The sequence below is a fragment of the Seriola lalandi genome, unplaced genomic scaffold, assembly GCF_002814215.2.
Source record: "Seriola lalandi dorsalis isolate HSWRI2012SDOR001 ecotype SW California unplaced genomic scaffold, Sedor1 jcf7180002054040, whole genome shotgun sequence".
NCBI classification, from domain to species: Eukaryota; Metazoa; Chordata; class Actinopteri; order Carangiformes; family Carangidae; genus Seriola; species Seriola lalandi.
The window spans coordinates 272,058-295,767 of record NW_019524593.1 but is presented as its reverse complement, the minus strand read 5'-3'; the positions used below and the strand labels follow the sequence as shown (position 1 = coordinate 295,767).

Here is a 23,710-nt window from a genome sequence, read left to right as displayed (position 1 = left end):
TGAAAACTGCTGAGATGTTCAGGTGGTTTCTCATATTTCAGCATTCAACACAAGCATTTCATTATTCCCCAAGGAACTGCAAACTCTGAGTCAAACCACACCATCACTGGGGTTGTGGAAATGCTCTCTTTGGTTTCATGTATTCTAGCCAGAGAGTTGCCAATCCTGCAGAACAACTCTTCCCTCCAACCAGCAGTGTTACTGCCAGACAGGTCAGCCAGCATGCTGAGGTCTTCAACAGGAATTTCAAATTCCCTAATTCTTCGGTGGATGTGGAAGGCACAGATAATCATCCACATTCCTCAGTCCCTCCCTCTCCACACCCACAGGACCTCCTGCTACCTCAACACTCTGCAGTCATAACCAGGATGTGCTTCCTCATGATGGGCGATACTGATTTCCATGGCCATTGAATTAATGTAAATTAGTACGGAATAAATATAATGTTGTCTCTAAATTCAGTGCCTTCAGTGTTTATCTCATTTCTGCCGGGTTATTGCTATTATGGTGTGAATGCAGTCTCCTATAGTGACACTTCAGCAGCTATACATCCACCATTAAAGGATCTTATGTAAGCAATAACTTGATCAGAGTTAAGACAGTACAGGAAGCAGACAGTCATTATTTTTCTTTCAAACTGGACAGTTAACTGTTGCTGAATCATTATGCTGACGAAATTATCTCACTGAATTCAGCGCTGCTTGCGATGGGTTGACAGCTTCCCAGTAGTTCGATTCGCAAACCATTCACTTTGTTGGTCTAAATAGAGAGAAGCCATTTCTAAAGCTCTGATAAATTAACCAGACAAACAATGGATAAATGAGCCAAAGTGTATTGATCAACTGACTTATTGGAGCATGTCAAAAGCACAATGCAAATAGATGCAATTTACACAGCTTTGATATGTGAAATGTAGGTTATTTTCATTTAAACCTTGTATGAAATTGAAGTCACCTAAAGGGCAGTTTATAATACATTTGTTGTGATGGGTTTATCAATCAATAACTACCAAACTGGGTAACAGCAAGCACAGGAAATCATCTGTACAAATACTATTGCAGCTGATTATTCAGATAGGAATGACTTTCCACGAACATCAGAAGTAGCTTGTAACACGACACCAGCATGAAACCTTAATCCTACCAGCAGAGGAAATAAGGGGGAGAAATTTGATGCTTTAAGAGCTTCTCTGCACCCTGATGGGATTTGGATTTAGCTTTGCTCTATAAATCTCCAGCAGGACCTGCAGCAGGATGGCTGCTAGTGGCAAGCACTGCTTTGAACCCTTAAGTGTTTGTATGTGAATATAAAATGAGTGTAATTAGATAACGGTGAAAGGCAGCGTGGGCCCAGACAATTAAGCCCAACACCTTTGGGGCTTAATACACTACATACCTGTGTGGTCTAAAGTTTCTGTGTTGCATCTCTATCAATCTGTCCACTTCAGCTGTTTGAATAAACCTTAAAGCTGTTTATAGTGGTTAAGACAGATACCATATCCTGTGATGCGAAGTCCATGGTTTGATTCTAGCTGGGTACAAATGACCCCAAAATACTACAAAAAGCATCCTAATGAGTGGACTGTCCACATTCCTTTTTAGATATTTAAACCAAAGGACTGTATTACGCCACTCTGAATTTTGTTTAACTTTATTAAGTTTTCTTCAAATGGTCAATTTATATCCATTTCCCACTAAATTCAGGCAACATTTTTGGTATCTTTGGAGATTTCACAATCTCAATTAGAATTTAAAATAAAGATCTATATGTTTGAACAAGGCTGCACAGTACAATTATGGCTCAGTGAGGTTTGACTGGTTAATGTATAGTATGATTAAGTATTATTAAATGTAAAATATTGTTGTGTCGCTATATTGTAACTTATCATGCCAAGTAAAGTTTATTTGCCCAATAAATAAATTAAAAAAGACTCATATCTTCACAGAAAATCGATAGACTCATGGACATAGCCAGGATTTTAGAAATACTGAGATCACGGGTCCATGTCATTACCATGGCATGTTTTATAATGAATTATCTAACTGGAGGAATATCTGTCAGTCTGTGTGTCTCTCTCTGTCTGTCTGTCTGTTTTTCGATTTTCTTGACAACCGCTCATCCATTTTGACTTCAAACTTGTGCAGCGTCAACTGTGAAGTTTTTTTGGATGAGCCATTGTTGAGAATATCGACAGACAGAAAGACAGAGATTTCTCCATCATGGATACCATGGTAACAGCGAGTTACCATGGTCACCGTAGAAAGAAGGAACCAGAACTGTGGAACTTTGGAACTCTGATCATCATTTCAGACCTTTCAACAGGTGACACACCAATCTGAGAGATAGAAATCTTTGAACAGACACGACAAAAGACCACTGATAGTATCAACTATGGCCTTTAGATGGATTCTATCAGCCTTTAGGTCCAAAAAGTGGGCCGTGAAGCTGGAGGACCATGACATAGCAATCGAGGCTCCAGGCACCCAGGTCAAGGTATTGAAGGCTCGCCTCCAGAAAGCAGAGCAACATATTACCTGTCAGGAAGAGAAGGTCAGTGAACTCTCTACCAGGCTGGAGACAGAGACTAATCAGCTCAAGTCTCTGTCAAAACAGGGAGGTTATCTTATCACCGAGATCCAGATGAAACTGAGTGAGAAGATGCAGCAACAAAAAGATACCCATTAACAGCAACTGCCCCTGGATCAAGTGCTGATCCTGGGCTGAGGAGTGAGTAGGATGCCCTCCATCAGGAATTGGAGGGCCTCAAGGCAGAACTGTGGGAACTGACCTCAACCAAACTCAAGCTTGTGACCAAGGAAGAGGTCAGTCAGGCCCTCCAAAGAGAAACTACCCAGCTGAAGGAAGAGCTGAAGCCCACAACCAACTTAGACTCGTGCATTTCAGCAGCTGAGTAGCTTTCACCATTAACAGCTGTATGCCGCAGGTCAACACGATGGCCCCTGAGATAGCTGAATAAATCCGGCTCATACTTGGGCCACATTCTTGTGTTTCTTCTGGCCCAGTATACGGTTCCAGGGCCTGAATCTGGGCCATATTCTGCATGATTGTCAGATGCAGCCTCCACATCTGGGCCAATTCTGGTGCAAACAGAGAAAATATTCCGGCTGTCAGCCAACACCAGAGGATAACAGCCGGAATCTGCCCAGATGTGGAAGTATATGGGCCAGACTCGGACCAAGGACCCAGGAACATCTTAGACGAGAAAATTCATTTTGCTATCTGGGCCAGTGGTTAGCACTGCGGATGGACCAGCTGGACTCTTGCCCAGCTGATTGTCAGCATGGGTTTCCTCCTTTGGTTTCCTCCCACACTATGATTGAGGTGAATTGGACATTCTAAAATCCCCCAGTAAATCAGCTTTAAAAAATCAATACAAAAAGTTTTGCCTTGCAGCTGTATTTTGTAGTAGTGTGAGGTTGTTAAGTGGTATAACATACAATACTTAATGATCGATGTTTAAAGGTAGGCCCTGCACACTGCCTTTTTAATCTTATATACACGTCAGAAATGTACCCAAAAGTCCATTGCACACCATTATTTTTTGCACACTGTTTCCAGACTGAACGTGCCCTTGTTGGCTGTTTTTAGAGTCCCACCCTCACAACCTCGGGCCAAGACTGGCCCATATAGTTCTGCATCTGGGCTGATTCTGGGCGTTATCCTCCAGTGTTGACTGACAGAGCCAGTAAAGTTTTCTGTGTGTGCGCCAGAATTGGACCAGATGTGGAAGTAGCAGCTGACAATAATGCAGAATATGGGCCAGATTCAGAAGGAGAAACACAATGTGGCCCAAGTATTCACCAGAATAATTTTGCTACCTGGGCTGCAAGCTATTATTGCTCAGAAATGTCCTGAGCACAGCAAAATAGGGCAGGGTCTCTGCAGATAAATATATCACCACACACCTCTAATTTATTTAATCAACCATTTAAAAAATTTTATGTAAATCTTAAGATCTGACCCTAACCCTGCTGTCTCAAATCCATGTACATCAAGCCAGCAGAGGGTCCTTCATAGGATTGGGCATTAACCTAAATACATTCTGAGTACCAAGCGGAAACTGTCGAGTATTGGATTCTAGTATCAAGTTTTTGGTCAGATTCTTAGACCTGTTTACTTATTCTTTTATCAGATATTTCTTAATTTAAATCAGAAAACGTTTCTTTTAAACATTTTTTTATTTAGGAAAAGCTTTTAATTCACATAACACAGATGCACATTTCATTAATGACCCCCCCACCCCTCAAAAAAAACAAAACAAAAAAACATGGTTAGATTAATGTTGGCACCAGTATCCCTGATGAATTGATTTTTTGTTATATTTTCACATTTAAACATATCAACACTCAACATTGTAGCTACAGCTGAACATATAATAAGAATTACAGCTTAAAACACCTAAAAACACAAACTTGCACGCAGACAGATAAAACGCAGCCAGTGGATAAAGAATAGAACTGGGATGAAACAACTTCTGATTGATTCTATTGAGGGGGTGGGCCTGGTGTAATGAGGGAGGCTGTTCCTCACGCTGGGTGCAATAACCATAAGCGTTATTCAAGCCTGCGTCTGATGAACCCTAAAGGTCTTAGAGGTCAAACGCAGAAGACCAAAAATGTAGAAAGCAGCCAAATAATTAAAAATAACATAAATAACAAACCGCTACATCTCAAAATAAATTCTACAAAAGCAGCAGAGCCTTTGAAGAGAAACTAGAAAAGTGCAGTTCCTTTTTTTTCATCACTCAGTGGTGTGAGTTATTTGTGTGACAAATATGAAAATGCCCCGTTTACACTTTTACAAATTGTGTAAAAGGCAATCAATTTTGTGAATGCCCTCATTAGTGAAAATATTGACGGTTCTCTTGATTTATAAATTCACAAAAGAGTCAATATTTTGTTTCTACTTCAAAATGAAACCATTATCTCACAGGATATACATACAGTACTATATGGAGCCTATAGGACAGAGATGCCTTTCAGAAAACAGTAGATTGTAGTAAAGGAGTTTTAATGTCTGATATAATATTAAGTATATTACTATACAAAATATATTTGCCCCCTGTTTTGTTTGTTAATCCACTCTCGCCCATTGTTGGGTTTACAGGGAGACTGTGACCTCCAGCCCAGGCCAGTCCCTGCTTATATTTCATTGCATCCTGATTCTCTGACATGTAGTGTGTTGAATGGGGGGAAGGGTAGGAAGAGGAAGAGAGTGTGTGCATGTGTGTGTATGTGTGTGCGTGTGTGTGTGTGTGTGTGTGTGTGTGTGGTTGGAGGAGGTGGGGGTGAAGAATGTTTGGTATGTGCGGACGACGACAACATGAAAGGCGGCGAGTGTTCAGGCCAACTGATTGAGCGCCAACAAATCAAACCCAAAAGCACAAGTATCCGATTATAAACTGAGCCACAAACACCAGACGCCTCAATCCGCCTTTGTTACAAAAAAGAAACCGCTAGTGCGAGTTTTTATGAGGCGGCCACGCAGTTTATTTGATGTCAAACACCCTGCAGAGGCGGAGATGGTTTGGTCTGTAGTAGGTGGGACTGCCGAGCGGTCTGCTGCAGGACGTCGTAGATCAATGAACCGGACCGGAGGGTTGGTCCATCGCTTCTGACTATAGATGTGTCACAATACCTATGCAGGACCGAGGCTTTATTACTATTAATCTGCCCTTTCAGTATGCGGATGTGTTAGAGCGACTGGCTATTTTATAGGTTCCTCATACGGCTTTGGATTCCGTCTCTAGTGGCTCCTCGTTGCGATTTTTTTTTTTGGGGGGGGGAATAAAATTTATCCGTAACCTCCAGGATGATCTTTGCAAACACAGGCAACCCGCTGAAGACAGCCAATCGTAAGCAGGTAGGCCAGAAACACACACATTTTTATTTATTTATTTTTTAATCTCTGCCTACTTTTATTTTTGCTCACACTTGAGGCAGCGTTTGACTAAATAGCCTGAATAATAGCAGCCACAAATGACATTGGAGAGCCCTCTCTGCCTTCCATATGGAAAATATGCATTTATATCAAATCCTTTTACTGCCAAATGGATTCAGTTCTATAAAAAAATAGACCCACTGCTATCAGCCGACTTGACAAACGGGAAGCTGATCCTCTGATAGGCTACAAGGGGAGGTAAAACCAGCTGCTGACCCGATCTATAGCTCTACAACCGAGACTTTAATTAATATGTCCATATAACCTTGTTTGCCCAGCCACTCGCCCACTCTGGTCAATATGCATGACGGTTACTGTAGTCTGTTTTATAGGTTAATGCATTCCGGGTGAATTCAGAGAGAGAGAGAGCGATATAGCTCAGTGTAATATATGTCAGTGTGCTGGACTGAAGAGAGCCGCTTGCATCCTTCATTTTGACCTCTCAGGTGAACAAAAAGGTAATTGAAGGCCGTGCCCCTTTGCTTTTCCCATCACACCTTCTGATTTAGATGGGAGATGAGAATAGAAGGCAGGCACCATGTAACCTCTGATGATGGAAATATAATCCCTTTTAAAGATGAAGTGGATTGCGGGTTCAGTTTTTGGCCTGCCGCCTGTAACACCTCAAATACCCACCTTTCAGATTCAACAGTAATATTTATTCATCAGACAATACTGTGCAATATTTTGAGGGCAGGAATCTGTAACCAACCACATCTAGGTCCCTGCAGGGGAGCAGTGAATGAGTTTCCAGTGTAGGTGTAGCACAGGTTTAGTCTGCTGTAAGGCCTGATGATGCTTCTGTGAAATAAACCACCATAGTTGCCCTCTAATAGAGTAGGCGCACCCTCTCTCAGAGGCCTGATGTGAACCCTTGGTGGTCTCAGAGAAAGTTAGCGTGGTAACTGCATACCAACAAAAATGTAAGGCCTCTACTTGAACACATAACAGGCCGAACAGATGTTGCTGCCACAGCGATCAATGCCTCATCTGTAAAAGAAAAATAGCTACTGTGAACATTTAACAATCACACGACTGTGGAAGACTAGGTCGGTGATTCTTTTTGGCATGGCTGTAGCTGTATGCATGGCTTTGGCACTTTGGAGTGGATTGTCCTTTGGTTATGGACAGATGGTGGATTCTGCCATGCTTTGTCTTTGATCTGATCTGGAGAGGGTTTGGGTTGGCTGGGAGCTATTTTAATGAATGAGTAAGGGGAAGGAAATGCTTTGCAGGGCAGTGCGGTGTGGTTTGGCTCCCAAGTATGAAGAAAACAGTTGGTTTCTGATAAACATAACAGCAGGATGTAAGACGTGAACACAGATTTAATCACATTGTGATTCATAAACGCCCACGTAAAAATGAAACATCTTTTAATGTCCTTTGTGGTGTATTGGCAGACAGAATCACCAGGAGCCTAAAGGTCAAACCTACCTACCACTGAGACCCTGACAGTGGTGGGTGATGTATATTCAAATCCTTTACATAAGTAAAAGCACCTAAAACTACTCACATTTTATTACAAATAAGAGTCCCATATTAAAAATGTTACTTTAATGTGAAAGTAAGTACAGAATTATTATAAACAAAACTATTCATAATGCATGAACACGCCATTCAGAGCGTTGTATTATCAGTAACATCTTATATCTTTGGATGTAATTAGTTAATGTCATAATTTGTCAATGTGCCGCTAATTTCAGATGCTTTATACACCAAAGGACGGATTGGTAGTAAAGCACTGTATCGTATTTTAACAGCTCATCATATGTTTTTCATGTAAAATCTGAATCTACAGAGTAACTGTTCGGTACAGTACTCCTGTAAATTGACTCCCATCAGTGGAGCCTGATGTTGTTACAACATAGAAGACTGACTGTTATGTGGATCATTGATGAACAGCGCTTATCATCTGAAGAGTACTAGAACGACTTTTACTGTAGCATGCACATGAAATAAGAAATTCCGATTGTGTCCTCTGTGTGTTCCTGCACTTTTCGTTTCACGCTGATGAATTGTTCTTGTGATCACTGTTGACCCGGGTTTAAATTAGGTTATCTAGCTCCCATACACGTAACTAACAGTGGGTTTCCTGTGTGCAGTCCTACCCCATGACTCCGTCCAGTCCCAGCAGCAGCAGCAACAGCAGCAGCACAGGCCTGGAGCAGCTCAGCAAAACTAACCTGTACATCCGGGGCCTGCCTCCTGCTACTACAGACCTGGACCTGGTCAAACTCTGTCACCAGTGAGTACACACACACACGCTGCATGAAAACTACAATTATGCTTATGTGTGTGCACACCAGTGTTTTGTCACTGATATACTAGTGGCAGGCTCAAGATATCAAATACCAGCGTCATTCCTGTCTGATGCGATGATGGCTTCTCCCTGACCACAGACACATACTGTACAGTACTTGCTGTTTTTAGTTGCTCATTTAAGTTAATGTAACTATTAAGCAATACTAATGAAAATTAATTCTTAATTTGAAGAATTTTTTTGACATTTAGGAAATAACACTTATGAACCCACAGATAGGAAATTGTTAGCTTAGCTTAGCACAAAGGCTGGAAAAGGGAAAACATCTAACCCCTGTAAAACCACAAGAAGGGATTTTTACAGTTAAGTTTTTGTGATGTTAATTCAGAAGATTTAAAGGGCTTGTAATGTTAGGCCCCTATTTTGTTACCTTTAGGGAAAGTCAAGCTAGCTGTTTCCCCCTTTTTCCTGTCTTTGTGCTAAGCTAACCAGCTGTGGGTGTTTTCATATTTACTGTGCAGATAAGGGCGTTATCAATCTTCTCATCAAACTCTTGGCAAGAAAACAAAAATGGGTATTTCCAAAAATGTAAATATTTGTTTATGACCTTCTGACTCATAAACAATGTCTTTACTCTGTGTCAAACTGTGTTTGAATGGGGTTTAAGTGCCTCACAATACTTTTGAAGTTGTTTCTTATAGGCTTCCTCTTTGATAAGAGATATTTTAGAAATTTTAAAATAAAAAGCATTTGAAAGGTTATTGAAAAAGAAATTAAATTTGAAATTTGACAAATAATAGTGACTGTCAGCTGTTTTAGTGCTAAAACATCAGTCTTGGAATTTAAAAACATGCACTGGTTTAACCATAGTACACTGACACATAAAATGCTCAGATCACCATACCTTTATAAACAGACACACACATAGAGAAGTCATAGTTCAACTGTGGTATGTGGAGCAGTCTGCAAAAATGATTGTCTAAAAAGAAAAAAAAACAGAGTCATGTAAAGCAGCCCAGTGAACATGTTCAATACTTGATACTATAGGTTTGTGTCTGAGTGGTTAGTGTGGTGGATGCCATAATTAGTGGAGTTTTGTCTCCTCTCTTCTCCCTCTGAATCACAAACATATGGAGAGAGCCATTCACCCATGTAACCAGCAGCAGCAGCAGCTGTTTGTGTCCTGTTTGCTTGTGTTTTGTTCATGTTCCCAATGGTGTTTGCCAGCACAAAGCAGAAATGAAAGCGCTTTTCATAGCAACAAGGTCTGAATGGTGATGTAAGCTAGGCATTCAGTCTGCATGGTGTGTGCACTTAGATAGCAGCTCACAGCTTGTGCCACGGTTCAACTTTAACATAAGGTCAGATATACAGCAGAGCCCGAAAATGCCGAAATTGGATTCATAGTCTTTGGAAACATGTAAGGGAGAGTAGTGATGTACAGTATGTGCCTCTGATGTCACGGGGTATCTCATTGAATTTCACCAGTTTTTATTATTTCCATAAATTGTTGTTGTTTTTGTTTTTGTGCTTGTGTTGTCTTTTATTTTTGATTGTCATGACGAGTGGAGGTAATCTCTGTGCAAATTCTGCAAAGGGATACACAGAAATTTGACTGAGATTAACAACACATAATGAGAAGTCTAAGCCGATTAAGAGACATTTTCATAAAACACAATCACCTGCCTCCCTCCCAACGAGTTCTTTGACAGTAATCTACATGTTGATGTGTATCCAGGTATGGCAAGATTCAGTCAGCGAAGGCAATCCTGGACAAAACAACCAACAAATGTAAAGGTCAGTAAGGTCATTAACTCACAGTACCAGCCATCACTGTTCAGTGCTGTACAATTAGTAGAAAGGGTATATTTCACAATTTAACTGAAATCCTCTCCTCCAGGGTTTCCATTCATTTCCGTAGGCTTTGAAATCAATCTGCTACTATACTAATACTAATACTTGCTCTATTTGATTTCATCACTGTGAACACGACCAGTGAATGTGTCTGTTTTTATTTTTGTCGAGCTTGTTGTGTTGTTGTATGGCATCACAACTGAAAGTGAACATTGGTTTGCCAAGTCTAAACTGCATTACAATGCAACGAGAACTTACATTTGACACAGACAAAGGCAGATTATAATGAACTCAAGCAGGTTTAGAGTCTCAGATTTACACTTTATGGGAATAAATAGAAACCAGTGACTGACTGGATGACAGGATAATATATTCAAAAATCAGAAACACCATGTTATGCTTTTGAAAATGGTGAAAAGTGTTGCAAAGTATGTGCATTTTGTCATAAATTTGATTAGATGTAGATGCTGGATTGGTTCTTAAAGGAATAGTTCAACATTTTTAGCTCATAAACTTTGGTTTTGTACAAATTAAACAAACAAGATATAACCGGTTAATTAGAGATCTTTAGAGGAGCTGGTAGGCAGATTAGCTTATTTTTGGACAGAGCTAGGTTAGCAGTTTCCCCCTGTCTCCAGTCTTCATGCTAAGCTAAGCTAACATGCTGCTGGCTCCAGCTACATATTTACTGAACAGACATGAGAGTGGTATCGAGCTTCTCATCAAAGACTGAATAAGTAGCTATCAATATATATGACCCATCCCTCAGTAACAGTGATAGTACAAAATGTACAATAGGTGGTTCCTCTCATTATTTGATGACCGTTAATGTAAATACTGTTGTACCAACTACAGGTTACGGCTTTGTGGACTTTGACAGCCCGGCGGCTGCTTTAAAGGCTGTACATGCTCTGAAAACCAGCGGCATACAGGCCCAGATGGCCAAGGTGAGTATGGTACAGGCACGTACGCAAGTTTCTCTGTATGTGTGTGTGTGTGTGCATATTTGTCTTGCTTGCGAACATCTCTGTGGGGTTGTGCTTCTTTAATGTGTGCATGTGTCTGGTGTGTGTTGGAGAATGACATTAAACTGGTCACATGACCTCAGCTGACAAGCTGTTCTTCCCGTGACCCCATTTACTTTCAGTGTAGAAACCAGATGTCATGTCTCTTTCTGCCAAATAACCTGTCAGTCAGTGTGACACGTTACACACAGGACTACCAGCTCACACACTCACACACCGCCTTGGCTAGGTATGACTGTATAGAAAATATTGATTTCTACCAGTATTATTACTTTGTCATTTAGTATTGACAATTATCATTCATGCATACTAATAGAGGCATTTCTGCATCAAAGCACTATAGCAACAGCACTACTGCTCTGAATCATTGTTGATCCTCTGCCACTCATTTAAAGCAAAGCACACCAGCGTTTCATTTTTCAAAAATATTTTTAGACAACAAACAGGATATTTCTGCATCACATCTGTGATTTGTCTCGTATTGGGCAGCGGAAATTGTCTGGATCATCAAATTTTTTTCAGTCCCTTCCCTTTCCCAGCCCATTTCCCAGTTCATTGATGAAGGGTTGCTCTCTGGAGACCTGCATGTAGCGGCTCTGTTTGGAACAAACACAGCAGAACACAGTTTGTGTGTTGTGGTAGCTAGGCTACGCTGCTTTCCTGCTGTTTCTAGGGAAGACCGAAGAGGCGCTGAGCTGCTGCACAGTACAGATGAAGTGTGTGTGTGTGTGTGTGTGTGCGTGCAGGAGAGCTTATTAGTGTTTGCTGAACAAAATGTCTTCCTCTGACCCTTAACCATAACTTAGCTGAGTCTGAAACCCTGATCCACACAGACAAGTTTCCTAGCAGAGAAAAACACACTTTCATTTGTCGCTTCCATCTTCTCTAATGTGAACAGCAACAGGAGCAGGATCCAACAAATCTGTATATTTCCAACTTGCCTCTCTCTGTGGATGAGAAAGAGTTGGAGAACATGCTGCAGCCCTTTGGCCAGGTCGTCTCCACACGGATCCTCCGAGACTACAGTGGCAACAGCCGAGGCGTGGGCTTCGCCAGGTTAGTCAAAGATGATTGACAGAAAGGAGTGTTCATTTCAAACCCTGTGATTATACATTATCGACTAATACACAAATTACCACTCATTGTGATTTTACTTAAGGCTTAGCAATGGTACTCCCTGGCTACTTTTCAAATACAATAATTGATAAACTAAAATCTTGTACATTTTTGTTAAATATAGGAATATTTGTAACAAATTCTTTACTCTTATCACACAGATGACACAGGTGACTGGAGGTTGAGGTTTATTGCAGTATAGGGCTACGTTCACACTTGCAGTCAGACTTATTAACTAGAATCAGTCATGCTCCGTTGTCTGCACAGGACTTGCTTTGTGTTTTAATAGCAAACAGAGTAAATCTGATCCCATGGAAGAAATGTAGAGGCTTTTACGATCCACCCAAACTGTTTGATCTTCAAAATAATTTTCTCACTGAATCTTAAATTGCAATACAACTGCCAAAAACCTGCTTTTGTTTTGAAGGGTTGCCAAATGAAGATGAGCCGAGATACCATTTATTAGCTCCTCTTCCATATACACAGAGCCAAGAATTTTTGTGTAAGAGTCTGAGTCTGCTGTGGTTGTCTGTTAAAACTGTACAGAATGTGAACTGGCATTCAAGTGAAGAGGACAATCGTGTTCAAGCTTTGTGTGAATTGGGCCAAAAGTTATCCCAATTTGCGTCATGCTTAACAATACCACTTTGTGTTAAGGGAAATTTTTACTGTAGATCGACTCTGTGTGACTTAATAATGAGTCATGGCTGTTGTTTCATCTCCCCCCCTGTCAGGATGGACACAACAGAGCAGTGTAATGCAGTCATCTCCCACTTCAATGGAAAGTTTATCAAGATCGCTTCTGGTGCTCTGGGTAGGAAACATTTTTCCCTTTCTGTACGATTTCCTTCCCATGAAAACTGTGGACGCAGTGATAATTGATTATTGAGTGACTGTTAATATGTTGGTTTTTGTGCTTTTTCCGAAGCCCCCCCTCAGCCCTTGCTGTGTAAGTTTGCAGACAGTCAAAGGAAGAAACATGCTCACAGCGGATTTGTTCCCAATGGACAGACAGGAGATCTCAGACTAGTATGTATCCGCTTCTCATCTTACATGCATTGTAGCCTTTTGCCTCCTCTGCGCCACTTACTAATGTGATGAGACTGAATGAATGAAGTTTTTATTATTGTGTCACGCACACAACTATGCCCAGCCCGCACACATAGGCTTACAAGACACCACTAATCCAGAACTGGGGCACTGCTGTGCTTTTAATCAATTCTATAAAAACATCTGACCAACTTTCAAAATTGAATCTTCAGACCTTCATTGTCTACAGGAGAATTCATAGATCACTGGCAAAAATATTCACTATATAATACTGGAGAAATCAGTATAGATACTAAGTAAATAGTCCATCTTGCCATTGTTTCAAAATGAAACAACCGTTCCTGCTCTTGATCATCTGTACACCAGAATATGGCGGGGTTTTGTGGAGCCATTTCATTTAATTAATCAGTTATTGATTATAAAGAAAATGAGAAATGGAAAAACGAATATTTCCACCAATTTTCCGCCACATTACAACTGGCAAATCGTTACTCCATATTGGGTTGATACAGTAATTGGATACAAATTCTTCTAGAGTCTAATAATTATCGTATTTTTCCTCACCTTAGGGTGCAATGACTCTCACCTATGACCCCTCCTCAGCAGCTATACAGAATGGGTAAGTTGCACTCAGGTTATAGAAGTTCATGACATCATTCAGCTTTTTACTCGCCACATAAATCTTCTGCGTTATTTTGAAAAAACCATCTGTCTCTTAGGTACTATCCTTCTCCGTATCCGGTGACCAACAGGATAATGGCGGTGCAGCCGGCGATGTCTCCCTACATGTCTCCAGTCTCTGCTTACCAGGTACTGCAGAGGATCCCTTTTTATGGGCGAACATAAACGTGTCCAACAGGCAGAACTGAATTTAAATCATCCCTCTCTCTCCACTGTCTCTCGCTTCCCCTCCATGTTGCATTTGTGGCTATGGTGTGTTTATAGTTACGCTGTATTTTTGAGTGTGTGTGTGGGTAGTACAGGTGGCATAGATGTAAGAATAGGTGTTACAGCTGCCCTGGGCCGTCTGACACTTCGGTAGCCGCATATGGCAGTGATCATTTGAATGTTTGCATGTTTGAAGAGCTTGGCCAATTAGAAATTGTGTAATATAACAGTAAGCTTAGTGGTTCATGGAAGTTTTCTGCAGGTGCAGTCATCCTCTCTGAGTCATACTTTCTCTGAATTGGGTTCTTGCTCATAGTTGCTGAATGTTTCTCTCAATAATTTTGATTCATTATCTTCCGTGCACCACAACCACTTCCATCCACTGACGACGTCCGTTCCCTTTAAATTCATTTGCGCAGGAGGGTTGAATGTGTGGGGGCTTGTCTAGCAGGGTTGCAACTCACAATAGAGTTTTTTTGCATAGAGTCCTCTACCAGATGGACCCCAAATAAATCCACATGTTTGGATCTTCCAGGCCGGTGTGGTAGACCATGTGGGGAGATGGTGGGAAGTTCTAAATAATAAGTTCAGGTGTTCTCTTTCCAAAAAAATGGCCTTACCTATGATGAAACAACTGCAGAGTCCATAATCATCCTGGCTCTGGTACTAAAGCCACGTCCTGTATGAGTTTTCTTGTGCAAGGAGTTTGACAACTTTTGACAAAGGCTCACCTTTTCAATCAGATGGAGGAGGCGGTTTCTCTCAGGTACACCGCTCCAGGTGACCTATTCATTGGCATTATGACCTCTGCAAGTCTCCAAATAAGATATAATTCAGGTACATACACACAGACTGCACCTCGCAGTCCCATCCAGGCAACCCTCTGTTTATGCTGCCAAAGTCAACAACACCTGCATCTTCCCTAGTCCCGCCCTTTGTCCAGTGGGCATTGCACCTGGCTACCTTTTGCATTGAGGGTTGTGGAAGTGACTACGAAGAACCTGTGTTTGAAGGTTAGCAGCCCAAGAGCCCTCTGGTGGACACCAGAAGAGGCACACAGGTGATGGACTTAAGGCCAAAAAGGTCGTATCAGCTACAATTACATACGCACAAAACCAGAGTATGGCTCATGCTCGTAAAAGGCTGCAGAATAACCTTCTGTGGGAAGGACCTTGTCCAAGCTGTCAGAGGTAGAAGTTTACTGAACTCCTAATCTGACAGACATACTCCCAGAACAGGAAGCAGAACTGTAATATACTGTGATATAGTGCAGAGGTCATCTTAATGGCTGAGGTTATTGGGGTTGTTTAAAATCTTCTTAGTGCTGTGACAACATAGAGACTGGTCGTAAAAAGTTGAATTGGAAGTGGATATATTTGGGCTGTCATAGTTGACCAGGATCTCAGAGCGGGAATAGTGGCTTCAAAACAGAGGAATGGATGGCTGGATGAATATGAATGGATATGGTATATGCTGTTGCAGCCCTAATTTTGGACTTAGACTGTTAAAATCTATGCATTTCTACTTAGAAAATATGGCTAAAATTAGTTGGCAACATATTAGTTTCTTTCAAGGCACACAAATAACTTTCTCTTTTCATCTCTCTCTCGTTCTGCCCCTCCCTCTCCGTCTCAACCTCTGTTAGGTACAGAGTCATTCTTGGGTGGCACATCAACCATATATCATGCAACACCCGGTAAGGGAACGACAGCATTTGCTTTTTTTTTTTAAAAGCACTCATACACTACCTCCTATTCTGTGTACAGGAAATGGGTGTGTGTGGCACCACCACAGCTAAAGCTCTGAGCTCACAGTAACTCTGAGTGTTGCTTTAAACAGCCCGTTCTGCTGACACAGTCAAACCAACAACGTCCAAAACTTCCCCAAATGTAGAAGGACAAAGCTGAGACGTGTTCTGGGAAATATAGCCACTGTGTATTTATATATTGTAAGTGCGTATATGTGTGTTGGAGTGTGTATGAAAGAGAAATGGAACAACGAAAAAGACATTCACCCCCCCCCACCCCTCCTCTCTGTGGATCCAGCAGGAAATGCCTGAAGCAGAGACAGTCTTGTGACTCTTTGACTCTTCCAACAGATGGTTTCCAGCGGAACAAGTGTCTCTGCTGATCTGCCCCCTCCCCCACTTTTTGCTAGGAAATGGTCTATTCCCTAAAGGCGTCATGTTTAAAGGAATATACGCCATCTGAAAACACACTAGAGCTGGCAGTGTCATACCTTTTACATATTTTCATCCCTTAACGTAACACAGGAGCGTAGAGTACTTCATGTTTACCTCCGAATACTGTACTATTACAGACTTAGAGCTGCAAATGTATTAGTTTACATTTTGTCAAACCTCAAACCAACAAACAAAATATCTTCTTTCTTTTTGTTTTTGTTTTTTGCCAGTTCATCTTTTTTGGTCTGTCCTACATACATAGCTCTCAAACACTAAGTCATGCCATATTTATACTCAACACTGTCACTGTTATTGCAGCCTTCATGTGTTGTCTGTGTTTTATCAGAATTAGTGGATTTAGTTTGTGGAATTGTATCATGTGATGTGATAAAAAAAAAAAAAAGAAAGAAACGAGCTGCCTTGTGTTACAGGCTGCTGTGATGTCTCCCTCTGTGGATCCCTCCATGTCACTGCACCCCACGGCCATGATTACTCAGCAGATGGGTCAGCTGTCATTGGGAAACACTGGAGCGGTGAGTGGAATTCTGGGATAGCCTACATCCTCAGAAAGCATTGACCAAATTTAATGTTTGGAATAATTAAATAGAAAATACTCAATAGTATAAAATGCTGGTTTCAGTTTGTGCAATGGCTGTACGTTGACCTGTGACTGTGGCTCACTAGAGAGATCTTTCAATCAAACGGATTAGGATTAGTGATCGTCATTCTGTATGATTGATTCACTTTTTATTTTTTAAAAACAGATGACGTTTTTTTTTCATGACGCTCAGCACAAATCGTTCTTTGTTTAAAAGGAAATATGGTCTGTTGATATTTAGAACAAACCTAAATTACAAACATATTGTCTGATGAAAAACAGCATGACACCTGATGTGACGCAGAATTCAACCAAAAGTCAAAAGCCTCTTTGTGCAGTTTCATTCATGTACGTTACGTCACGTTTAGTGGTCTCTCCCTGAAGAGGTAAGACTTATGTGAATATGATGAGACTGAAGATTTTATTTACGATTATATGATTATTTAAAGGCTATAGTTTTCAGTAAAATGTCATGTTCTTCTGAAAGGATGATTGTAAAAAAATAAAAACTTGTGACAGATTTTATTTGTAGAGCTTGGGACAGAAGACAAAGGTTTTTGCAAAGTGTAAATTTTGTAAAATGTTATGTTTGTTGCACCGCTGCAGCAGTTTTTAAATTTTTTTATTTATTTATGATTTTTTATATTTACTATGATGTCCATGTGGCTTGGGTATTCGTTGTGCATGACACAACAGATAAATAAAGCTCCAGAGAAATACTAAGGATCAAGGAGTAACTGCTACAGCAACAGGGTTTCCTCAATAACGATGAAATGACCTTCCTCCTACCGTGCACTTTCTATCTTTCAGGAGTTTATCTCTACGTGCATGGTGTAAACATGTGATGCTTTGTGTTTGTATTTTTCTTCTTTCTTACGGATTTATTCTCATTGTGCTGTAACCTTTGTGAACTTTAGCTGTGTAATGTTTAAAGTCCTATGTAAATAAAGTTGAGAAACACAAGATATACCATACAATAGATTGGTTTTAATTTGATTTGTTCTTATCTTGCAGTATATCGCTGCCAACCCTGGTGTCCAGGGAGCTTACATGCCCCAGTATCCTCCCATGCAGGCCCCACCTGTAAGTTTTATGTATCTTGGTCTCATTCAAATCATCTAACCAGTGTCCATTTAAGTCTGTATCTTAAAACAATAATTGTTTTAGAAAATTGCAACAGCCCATGCCAGTCCAGTCCTCTTCCATTCATGAGGCCTTGAGTTGTTTTTGAAGTGTTCATCCTCTAAAACTATCAATTATCTCAGTGCAAACGCAGTGATGATAGTTATTATCACGTTCTGAATGAGAGCTGCTGTTTTGCTTTTCAGGAAAATGGCACGCCGCAACAAGTGGATTCTTCCAACAACTCATCTCCTTACAGTCAGCTCAGCAAGTAATCACAGGTACGCTTCAGTTTCTGAATGTAGGCCGTCTGACATACAAGCAGCTTTACTGCCACATAATGGAAGTTCACTATCACTACTTTCTCATAAGACACCAATATGTTGCAAGTAACTGCTTTATTAATGGTTAATCAAACAATTACTAAAGCTTTATAGATCCGTTATAAGCCATTAATGACAAGATTTTTGGTTTCACCAGGCTGCTCATAAATGATTTATGATATTAGCCAAATTTACCAAAGTCATTTATCAGATGCAAGAGCAATTTTGAACAAATCCCTTTCCAACATGTTGTGAGACATGTATAACGTAAAGAATTATAGCAATTTGTGTCTGATCTGACTTTTCAACAAAAAAACTTCAATTACGTTGTTAAAACCAACTCATTTAAAAATGAGGAGAATTAAATATTTCTCATTTCAAACATTTAACTGCTGGACACGAGATGTCTTCTACTTCAGGGGAAAGTCCAGTCTCATCTTCAAGTTTCCACCTCAGACATCACACACGTGTAAGCTGCATGTTGGGCCACGTTTAGCTTCCAAACTGGCTGCACTGTCTGAAAAACCTGCTCATACGCGCACACACGTTAAACTCAGATTTCAGGTGAGCGTGGAGAAGTGAAGAAACAATAAGAAAAGCACGTTTCTGAGTGCAGGGCAACTTTAAATAAGCAGAATAAACCTTTAAAAATAGCACTACACCGTGTTGCTCAGATATAATCAGATCCCAATGTTGCTGTTCATATTAGTTTATAGTTTTTATACCAGCGCTTCTGCTCTGTGTCTTTATTTTTAGGCTGTTTTACCCGCTCTGTGAGCCAGAGGGCAGGTGGGAAGTTGCTGATGACATCACAGTGAAAACACTCACCGCCTTCTCTGATTGGACCAGACACATGAACTTTTTTGCACAGCCCCGGCATTTGTGGTGGAAAATGAGGACAAGTGTAAATGGACTCAAGCAGTTGGCTAATCACAGAAAAAAAACAAGATTTATTTTGATAAGAAACAACATGCTCTTCTTTTTCTCTTTTTTCATGGATTCTCAAACCAATACCAGAGGACCCCACCACCCCACCCCACCCCACCCTCCGCCCCTCTCTCTCCACCTTAGCTTCCCCCCTCTTCCCATTACGATGGGATATTAAAATGCATGAGATTGAGATATTTCCCCCCTTCAAGGTTTCTATGATTTTATAGTTTCCTTTATTTGTGATATATGAAAAACCTTGCAAAACCTTGTTTGCACTGAAGTTTAAAGTTTCAGAACAGTTTTCAAAGTGGCCACAGAGAATCTTACGAAATCAATTTTATGTTCAACTGCACTTGACAGCTGACACAGGTGAACATTTCATTAGGAAATTAATGAATTTATTATTGGAAAAGGTGCCTTCCTTACGTCACATCAAACATTCTCCAACATTTTTCATCGAACTTGATCAGGTGTCATATTTCTATCAAATGTGTGTATGTGTGAAATCATGGAGATTTCCATTGAGTGTTTCGCTATCTAGTCGTCTGGTAGCAATAAAGACAATGAGAGTCCCACGGCAATACTGAGAAAAAAGAACGGTGGCAAACTCAGAGCAAGGTAATTCTTATTTTCCTCTTTCTCTTTTTTTTTTTTTTTTTTTAACTTCAAGACATGACATGAAACAAGAGCCGTACTTTTATGAAATTACATCTTTTAGGAGTGTTATTGTTTTGTTTTGTTTTTTCTTTTGTGGTCAGTTTGACCGGTGATCTACCTCATGGTTCTGCTGGAGTCTGCTGGTGGTGTGGGGTTTGCAGGTAAAGCCTTTTTTCACCAGAGTGGATGAAGCAGAACAAAAGCCACGCTCAGGAGCTGGCTGAATAGGACTTTTCTCTTCCTAGCATTTCTCTTCCTAATTTTCAAAGAAACATTGTGCTTTGCCTCATCTTTATTTGTCATTGCTTCCGTTCTGGTGTTTGGGTTGTTCAGTTGTGATGCTCCATTTTAGAGATTCAAAGTGAGACAACTACTAGCCTCTCCTTAAAGTAGTTGGTTTACAATGTGTTTGAACCAAATGAATGCAGGCTTCAGGCATTCATTCGGTTCAATCTTCTGCCTTTGTAAAGTGATGACTCACCACTTTCCCTTACCTTTTGTCTTTTTCCTTTAAAAAAAAAAAACAAAACAACAAAAAAAAAAAAGCAACTATCCTGGGTTACACTACTGGTTTGTAACACTAGGATTTTATAATTTGGTTATACAACAGTTTCATGGTGTTCATGCCAAATAATTTGGACAAGTGGAAAAAGTAACTCAAAACCTGCCTCCTGCAAAATAAGTGCAACAATCATGTATGAAATACTTCAAACGCAGCAGTATTTCATTCCAATTTAATGGAAGTTGAAATCACATGGCTGACAGCATGTATTTCAGTGGTCAGCTTGTTAAGAATAAGATCTGTAAATTATATTCAGGGCCAAAAGTGAAAAATAAGTGAGTTTTTATAGTTTGCCTAGATTTTCTTTTCTTTAAATGTAAGAACTCTACACTAATAAAAACAAGTGAACAAGAAAGAACAAGAAAAAGAAGAAACAATATGGTCAAAGCTCTATGGTCGATGATCAGTAGTACTGTAACTGTAAATGCTCAGAGTAGGAAACTACAAACAGCAACCAGACTTAGACTGAGTGTATTTTTCCACTCTGAACATTTGCTGCTGGAAAAAATTGAAAAATGAAAAAAAAAAAAAAAATTGTACATGTTATCCTCATTGCTTCCCCCCGTCACCTTCAGCTGATTCTCAAACAATCCTCTCCTTGCTCTCTCCTTTGACAAGATTGGAATAAAATCAGTGCTGAATAAAAGGCTCTTCTCTTTCTCAGATACGACTCCTGTCTTTTTAACTGACTAGTCTTGTTGCGTCTGTGTTTTCTTACTATTGCACATGTGTAATTTTGTGTCTGTTACACATAACATTACACATCATTCGCACTGTAAATGTAACTCTCACAAATCATATAGTTTCTTTTCTTTTAAATAACTAAATAATTTCCCAAAACAGCTGGCCACTCTAGTTTTTAACAAATGTCACTCATACCGGAGTAGCTGCACTTTTTGGGGGTGTATTCACAGCTGTGGATTAATACGCATTTGGTGCTCTAGTGAATATTTGCATCAGCTGGACTGTGTGTGTGTGTGGGGCTGACTCAGAATAAACTACAGTGCCCAGAGCTCTATAGCATGGGGGAATGAGATGTATCAGTCTTTGCATACACAGGCAATACTTGGATGAATTCGTTGTTGGTTGTGGAAAGAAAATAATAATGACTAGCAATCACAAGCAAGTTTAAAGATTTACAGAGACTTAAAAATCTACTCCAGCTATTTTGTATTATATATTTTGTAGTCTTACACTTAGGGGACTTGGAGAGACAGATTTCAAAAAGAAGAGACGAAATTGATGCAGCAGAGGCCGAGATATACCGACATTAAATCCCTTGTCTCGGTCAAGCTACAGGAGTGTTGGATCCTGCAAGTCCCACGATACAACCCACAACATTTTTCAGATCCTCTCCTCCTTTTAAAGGCTCCTGGTATCCACTTTGTAATCCAGGCTTTCCATTAAAATTTCTAGGTCCAAGCCAAGATAGCGTTCATAATAGGCGTCCTTTTTCTCAGACTTTGGAAAGTTACATCCAGACTCAAATCACACATGATACAGCTGCTTTCTTTCTTCGTTATGGGTAAAAAAAAAAAAAAAAATCCTCATTTGTAAAACTAGCGAAGTTCCCCTTCAACATTTTAAACAAAAAAAAGTAACCACATCTAAGTTATGCGCAATCACATAACAAAAAAAACATCCCATACTAGCAAATCCTGGCTAAGAGATCTGGCAATAACGGCCTCCAACCTTCTATGATTACAATAAAAGCAAGAAAAACCGTCAGACAACCTTTAAAATTGTCTCCTGTCCAATTATCAGTCCAATTAATATGGCTGTACTGATGTCTGGCAGCAGAGGGCGCTGTGAGCCAAAGCTGTTCGACGTACTGTACCTGCCAGAACTAATGTTCAAGCTTCTTGTGTGTCTGCGTCTGATCTTATGTATGGAACTTATGAGGGATCGGATGAGCAGCAAGTGCTACATGTGTGTGCTCATGCCCCTGCCCTTTCCTGCTCTATTTCAGGCACACAGCCTTTGTAGTTTCACTCTTATACCGGATCTCCCTTCTTAAGCTCAGACTTAGTGCAGCTGATCCCGGAGACATAAAGGCACCATGCCCCCATCTCTTACCAGTCAAGGGGATCAAAAGCAAGATTAGCCATCACACCCGCTGTCACCCACCCACCCCATCCAACCCCAACTCCAGGAATATACATACATGTCCCATGTAGCTCATGCACACACACATGTCAATCAAGTGCTTATTGTGAGGGCATCAGCCCTTTGAACATTAGATACATGCCAAGTAGAGTCTCTCTCTCTTCCCTCTCCTCTGCTCTCTGTCTCTCTCTCCCTTAATTCTCCACAGCTGAAGGGACACATGGCACCGGTCCCTAGAGAAAGCCCAAGGTCAGACTCGGGGCACAGACATTAAGAGGGGAGGCCTGCTATAGTATCCAGTATCATTCATTTAGTGTGATACACATCAGCAATGCAACACATGTGACTGTAGAGATATACAGTAGGCTGTGACTTTTCCTTCTTGTTTCTCTCTATTCTGTAATTTCCAAATTATTCCAAAGGTGTCTTTCTTTTAGAAGGAACCAAATGGTCCGGATGGTCAAACAGACAGGATACTGCAATTTCATTTACAGTATAGGGCTGCAACTAATGGTTATTCTCCTTATCAACAATTAAACTGCAGATCATTTTCTGGATCAAGCAGTTGATTGTTTAAAATGTCAGAAAATAATACAAATTGCCTGGTACATTTTTCCTAAAGCCCAAGACAAGGCCTTCAGATTGATTGAATAAATATTTCATAGATCATCAAAACTGTTTCTGATTATATTCCTTCAAACTGTAGTGCACTGCAGCTGCCTGCTAACAAGCCCGGGCCGTGTTTTTCTGTTATCTCACTATCTGACTAAATACCACAGGAATGGCACTTGTATACATTTTTTAGGAACTTTATTTTATTTTATTTTTTTTTGTATTTATTTTCCTGTCAGATTACTTTGTACTTCAACTCCACTTACATTTCAAAGGGAAATTTTGTACTTTTTACTCCATCTGACAACTGTAGTCACTAGGTACTATACAATTTAAGGTTATTTCATACAAAACATATGAAAAGTTTAAAAGATATGATGCTTTGTTATAAATTAAACCAAAAGAAAATATCAGGTGAATTTTACATGTGATGAACTATTTTTTACAGTGTTGTATTAATACTT

The 23,710-nt window shown here is 40.2% G+C and overlaps 1 protein-coding gene across 1 annotated transcript; it reads left to right on the top strand.

The window, feature by feature from the left end:
- The first annotated feature begins 5,557 nt into the window (after positions 1–5,557).
- LOC111652563 (RNA-binding motif, single-stranded-interacting protein 1-like) lies at positions 5,558–21,191 on the top strand. The gene is made up of 14 exons (XM_023402856.2): positions 5,558–5,883; positions 8,064–8,206; positions 9,960–10,018; positions 10,931–11,022; positions 11,999–12,156; positions 12,951–13,030; positions 13,145–13,245; positions 13,836–13,885; positions 13,986–14,076; positions 15,800–15,850; positions 16,768–16,869; positions 17,949–18,017; positions 18,263–18,337; positions 19,136–21,191. Exons 1-13 carry the CDS (start codon positions 5,833–5,835, stop codon positions 18,329–18,331), a joined length of 1,116 nt encoding a protein of 371 aa, XP_023258624.1. The 5' UTR covers positions 5,558–5,832; the 3' UTR covers positions 18,332–18,337; positions 19,136–21,191.
- Positions 21,192–23,710: the final 2,519 nt, after the last annotated feature.

What these genes read in the sequence shown, in the direction of transcription:
- LOC111652563 (XM_023402856.2), top strand. Translation starts at nt 5,833, where the DNA reads ATGATCTTTGCAAACACAGGCAACCCGCTGAAGACAGCCAATCGTAAG. An exon ending in CATTGGGAAACACTGGAGCG is followed by an intron (nt 16,870 to 17,948) that starts GTGAGTGGAATT and finishes CTTATCTTGCAG; the next exon opens with TATATCGCTGCCAACCCTGG. An exon ending in CTCCCATGCAGGCCCCACCT is followed by an intron (nt 18,018 to 18,262) that starts GTAAGTTTTATG and finishes TTTGCTTTTCAG; the next exon opens with GAAAATGGCACGCCGCAACA.